Here is a 6,319-nt window from a genome sequence, read left to right on the forward strand (position 1 = left end):
TGATGGAAATGTTAAGATGAAATTTGTTACAAATTTACGTTGATCTAATAATATATAACTGGTTCACCTAATACTATATAAATAAAATTATAGTATACAAGGTGTGATTCGGTCACAACGCACGCGGCAAATCTTAAACGCGTTTTTTAGTCCTTGACACTAAAGATTTAAACATAGCTGTAAGAAATGCATTGTATAGTTTTACTTGGTCGTGGTTAAATAATAGTCTAGCAAATATGTTTGTGGAGTTTTTTTTAGAAAAAGGGACAAATAGTAGGAACAGTTTCTAACTGCTCTTTTGACAAAAATGCGATAACAAGTAATATCCCTCAAAATTTCATTTGTTTGTTGACTTATAAACAATAAAAAATGCAAAAGGGGTTTTGTCTTCTATCATAGAACATGGATATGCAGGTAAAAAGCAAATCTAAAGGGTGAATAAAATAACTACGAACATTTCAAACGCGTGTTGCGAGTCCTACTTGCACTTAGTTTCTTGACTCTTGACATGGTCTCTTTCTAGAAACTAATCAATGATCAAGAACACAAAAACCCAAATTAGAATGTCATCCTATATATGGGGTAAGTAATTATGTTTGCTATGCAAAACCATGTCTAGAATCATGAGGAAAAAAGACAGTTTAATTAATGGGTTTATGATATACAAAAGATAAACAGTATGTGTATACTAGTGTTATGATTATTCTTTTAATTTAATTACTACGGAGTATAACAATTTTATACATGAAAAAACACTAACAATAACAGACGACTAGGTAACAACCTGCACATAGTGCGGATAAATCAATTTAAATATAATGATTATGACTAAAATTATTATTTTGAATCTAAGATTAGTTTGTGTAAAACAAAATATGTAACCAAAGTTTTTGTTTGTTTTATTTAAATTTGTGTTTATTTTGTGTAAAACACCCGTGAAATATATATTTGAACGTGGAAAATAATTTTAACGTGGTGAAAAAATTTGTATGAAAATTATTTTAATAAACTATGAGTAATTATTATGTTTTTAAAAAATATATTCTATTGTTTTTTTAAGAAGTATAATATAGATTCAAATTAAATGGCTACAAATGGTTTTAATTTGTCAAATGAAATTTGATTTAAATCTATAGTGGCATATATGTAATTAGTATTAATTAATAAGAATTATTTGCTAAAATGTGTTTTGAGCTCTCTGGCGAGACGACATATCATCATTTTTTGCAAAAATGATTCTCTATTAATATATAGGGGATTTAAGTTTAAGTGTTTGACCCAAAAAAATCTCTAAATTCTGTTGTTATTTTAGGTATAGAATATTAATAAATTGAGAAGTTTTTGTATCAACATTTGAAATAGCATGAACTCTCTTGATGAGCACCTTAGTATATCCAATATATAGATAAAGGTTTCTACATTTTCCATAACAAATGGCCAAATGAAACTGATTCAGTGATTTGTTTACAGTTAAAAAAGCGGACCAGCGATAGCTAAATGGGCCAAAAACATTGAAAGCTGATTAGGCTTAGTACAATATGGGCTAAAGCAATAATTAAGAAAATATAATTGGATTTCATTATCAATTTTAAACTTCTCCGATAATCACATGATTTTAGTTTTAATTTGAGCACTGGAATACTTTCAAAGTTACAACTTATCATATAATCCCTAATCATTTCTTTGTTTGCTTTGTTACCACAATTTTCGATTTGCTCCAAGCTCCATATAAGTTATCTTGTTTTCATGAGATAAATGATATTTTCCAAGTTTAAACTATATATTTAAGATGGCTTTAAATCCAGACGAACAATAGGATGAAACATACGAGATGCTCATGTATCACATGTGTACGCACCAAGTCCAAACACACACACACATATATATATCGTAGTCATACCTAATAATTGTCTCATGACATATACGAAAAACAATAGCCGATCGTTAGTGATGAGATCACTTTTTGGATTATATTTATTGTAAATTAAACAAAATCGGAAGATACAGCCAATTATTTTCAGCAAGTGTGTAGCTTCACATATACAAGAAGAATAAGACAGCCAATAGTGATTTTATTTTATTTTTGTTGATGATGTTTATATTTCGTTTTCATATTTATGCCTGTGACATGCATAAAGTTAAGATTGAAATCGTAAAGACACAACACAAGACCAACTTTTTATATTTATAATAATAGGATATAAAAAGGGAAAAAGATTAAAGATAAACGTATGCCTTATTATTCAATCATAGTAATACAAGTGTACAATATATCAAAGATGCAAGGAAAAAGAATTAAACTAAATTGACACTAAATGTTTTCTTGACCACATATGTAATAAATACAAGAAAATCTTCAAGATACACACCATCATGTTTTTATAAACGTTTTGCGTTCGTACAATAAACTTTAATGTATACTTTTCACATATACTGCCATCATTTTTTTTTTAATCATTGATCATTTGAAATACTGTCCTTTTATATGAATAGTGCTTTAATATAAAAATAATAATAAATGATTATTATGAATTTCTGTCCTTTTATATAGCGAAAATGTTTGACTGAGGAAGGTTTTAATAGACTTCTAAATATTTATGCTAAAAAAACCATCAATATAACATTTTTTTCAAGTTTACCTTGGCTTGCAAAAATACAAGTCGAATTTAACGCAATGATTTAACATATAATTATTTATTCAATAAAGTTAACGGTAATGGTGGTGACCGCTGGTTAATTTTTTTTAATTTGACATATATTTTTTACATGTTAAAAGTAAACTTGTAAAAAATATTATTTAACTTGATTATGATGTTAAACAAATGATAGAACTATAGAATTAATCAAATCGGAGACTCCTTAAATAGAACTCCATAGGATATGATTGGCGACAAGATATGATTGACATTGAGCAGATTTGGTGGATGAGAAATATATTGGTGACGATTAGATGGGAATCTATTTACACAAGAGGCTCCAGTATTTGGATTGATGCAATAAAATTATATGTTGTTTTGTTGCAAAGAATTACAGAGACGTCGAAATATTCCAGAAAAACTGTGGTACAGACATTTTGGTGCCACTCTTTCTACATTACAGAATTAGTTTTGAACATATTGAGTTTAATGTTACGTTTTGTGAAAAGAAGTATCAACCAAAAGTTACTGCATATAATTTGTAATAAAGAGAAATCAAATATAAAGTTAGACAATAACGGATCTTCTGATCAGTTAGCGAGTTAGGCTACTCTACGTAAAGCATCGTCAAAATCTGTTATGTTGTATTTTTCTTAGTGTATAGCACATATATTTATGTATGTAATAATTTTGTTACATCATTTTGAATGTCTTTGTAAAACTTTTTGATTTTAATGAAATTTATTTTTGCTATAAAAAAAAGAACTCCATAGATTTTTTCACAATATTCTAGATCTATCTTCTTGTTTTCAAAAAATTAGCTTCTCCTTCATTGTTAGGAAGTTTAATCATTTAGCTGCATTAACAAAAACAGCTCTTTTATCCTTTGTACCAAATTCGGTATAAGTTTATTATGAAATAAAAAATTGTATTTTCACCCAAAAAAAAAAATACAAAGCTCCAAAATTATTAATCAAATAACATACATAATAATTAAAATTGCATCTCAAAATGAACCTAAACCATCAACCAAAAAGCTCTCTTAAATGTGTGTTTGTCTTTCTTATTAAATTACAAATCCAAATAGGTGCTTTTCTCGAAATAGGGAAATACAACTACTAGTATGCTTATAATCATAGAAATTTTTTTTTAAAACTATATTATAATCGTATAAACAAACCATATCTCAAAAACAATTGGAATAATTAAAAGTGAAGACAAAATCATGATAACATAAACATAATCAATCATATAAATATAACAAAACACACACCAATACATGACAAAGTACAACTCATATATATGCCCCAAATATATATTAAAAGTTGATATTTATCCTTCCAACCAATCAAAGATGCACGTACTATAATTACATCATCACACGCCAACCCAAAAAAAAACAAAAAGCTAAACTTAAAAAACAAAAAAAGGAGGGGCAACAATAATAATAATACTAATCCTTAATTAAGTTTANTTATGTTGTATTTTTCTTAGTGTATAGCACATATATTTATGTATGTAATAATTTTGTTACATCATTTTGAATGTCTTTGTAAAACTTTTTGATTTTAATGAAATTTATTTTTGCTATAAAAAAAAGAACTCCATAGATTTTTTCACAATATTCTAGATCTATCTTCTTGTTTTCAAAAAATTAGCTTCTCCTTCATTGTTAGGAAGTTTAATCATTTAGCTGCATTAACAAAAACAGCTCTTTTATCCTTTGTACCAAATTCGGTATAAGTTTATTATGAAATAAAAAATTGTATTTTCACCCAAAAAAAAAAATACAAAGCTCCAAAATTATTAATCAAATAACATACATAATAATTAAAATTGCATCTCAAAATGAACCTAAACCATCAACCAAAAAGCTCTCTTAAATGTGTGTTTGTCTTTCTTATTAAATTACAAATCCAAATAGGTGCTTTTCTCGAAATAGGGAAATACAACTACTAGTATGCTTATAATCATAGAAATTTTTTTTTAAAACTATATTATAATCGTATAAACAAACCATATCTCAAAAACAATTGGAATAATTAAAAGTGAAGACAAAATCATGATAACATAAACATAATCAATCATATAAATATAACAAAACACACACCAATACATGACAAAGTACAACTCATATATATGCCCCAAATATATATTAAAAGTTGATATTTATCCTTCCAACCAATCAAAGATGCACGTACTATAATTACATCATCACACGCCAACCCAAAAAAAAACAAAAAGCTAAACTTAAAAAACAAAAAAAGGAGGGGCAACAATAATAATAATACTAATCCTTAATTAAGTTTATTATTAATCAATACATATTGATATCATTAGCCATGATGGGTTGGTTAGAGTAAACCGAACCACCCCAATGATTAACACCACTCATCATATCATCGTAATATCCGTCAATCCCAACCGTACGATCATCGAAACCACAGCCGTCGATCTGGTCAACACCAAATCCTGCACCGTTAGATTGCACGAGATCAACGATCTCGTTCAAAGACTGGAGCCTGGTGCTAAGCTCAGACATCTGAGCGGTGAGAACAGAGTTCTCGGCTTGGATCTTCATGTAAAGCTGAGACGTCACGGTGAGGCTGTTCAAGATCTGACGGTTGTCGTTCGAAAGCTGATTGATCTGAGCCGTTAGATCGTCAACGTGTTTTTGTTTACGCATCCTTGACCTACGTGCAGACTCACGGTTCGACAGCATTCTTTTACGTTTTCGCTCGTCGACGGTGACGACGGAGTCTGATGATGGGTTGTTATTACCGCCGTCGGAAGAGCTAGAGCTCCGGTACGTGCTGCTTGATGACGCCATTGATATTTTTTAAAAACAAGAAAATTACAATAAAAGGACAGATCTTTATGTTTTTTTTTTTATGTTGTCTGAAAATTAATGAATATTGTATGTAGTTTTAATTTTATGATTTAGATTCGGAGTTTGTAACAATTCATGAAACGTTGTAAAACCAGTAGAGGAAGACGACGGAGAAAGATTGAACGAGATGGGTTCTACGGCGGAGAGCAGATTTAACCGTGAGCCCAGAGAGCAGGATTTCGCAGAGAACCGGAGTCATCAGTTTCCGAACATCAAAGACTTGGTTTTTATGGTTTTTCCTCGGCGAGGAACGGTCTGAATATGTTTTTGTGTTATGATGATGACAGAACAGAGAAAGAAGAAAGGATTAAAACAGAGGAGAGGTGATGAAGATGTTTTGTTGTGGAGAAGATGCAAAAACAGAGGAGATGGATAAATAAAGATTTTTGTTAAGGAGATAAGGAAGAGAAGATGTGTGAAGGGGAAAGAGGTTTTTGATGAAGGGTGTGTTGTGGATTATATAGAAACCAAATCTCAAGTATCTCATCCACTTGTGTATTGTTTTTTAGGAAATAATGGATGGTGGAAAGCTGGAATACGCGCCCATTGTTTTATAATTTTTTTTAATTATAAATATTATGTAGGTCAGTAGGTGGGTGTGTAGTTTGCCTTTTTTTTTTTTTTGTGTTGGTGATGAAACTTTGCTTTTGGTAAGACTGTATAATTTCTAATGGTAAGTATGGATTTGTGTGAGAGTAATGGTGTGATTAATGATATGGAGTAGGGTGGACAAATAGGTAGGTAAAACTTGACCGGATATCAAGATTGAATTGTAGGAGTAGGATGGACATAA

The 6,319-nt window shown here is 29.6% G+C and overlaps 1 protein-coding gene across 1 annotated transcript; it reads right to left on the reverse strand.

Moving 5' to 3' along the window:
- On the reverse strand, positions 4,703-5,978 carry LOC104747650 (bZIP transcription factor 2). Its single transcript, XM_010469320.2, has one exon. The coding sequence runs from the start codon at positions 5,464-5,466 to the stop codon at positions 4,954-4,956; it is 513 nt and encodes a 170-aa protein (XP_010467622.1). The 5' UTR covers positions 5,467-5,978; the 3' UTR covers positions 4,703-4,953.

The sequence above is a fragment of the Camelina sativa genome, chromosome 15 (genome assembly GCF_000633955.1).
Source record: "Camelina sativa cultivar DH55 chromosome 15, Cs, whole genome shotgun sequence".
NCBI lineage: Eukaryota > Viridiplantae > Streptophyta > Magnoliopsida > Brassicales > Brassicaceae > Camelina > Camelina sativa.

Excerpts from the sequence above, each read along its gene's own strand:
- LOC104747650 (XM_010469320.2), bottom strand. The coding sequence starts at position 5,466 with ATGGCGTCATCAAGCAGCACGTACCGGAGCTCTAGCTCTTCCGACGGC.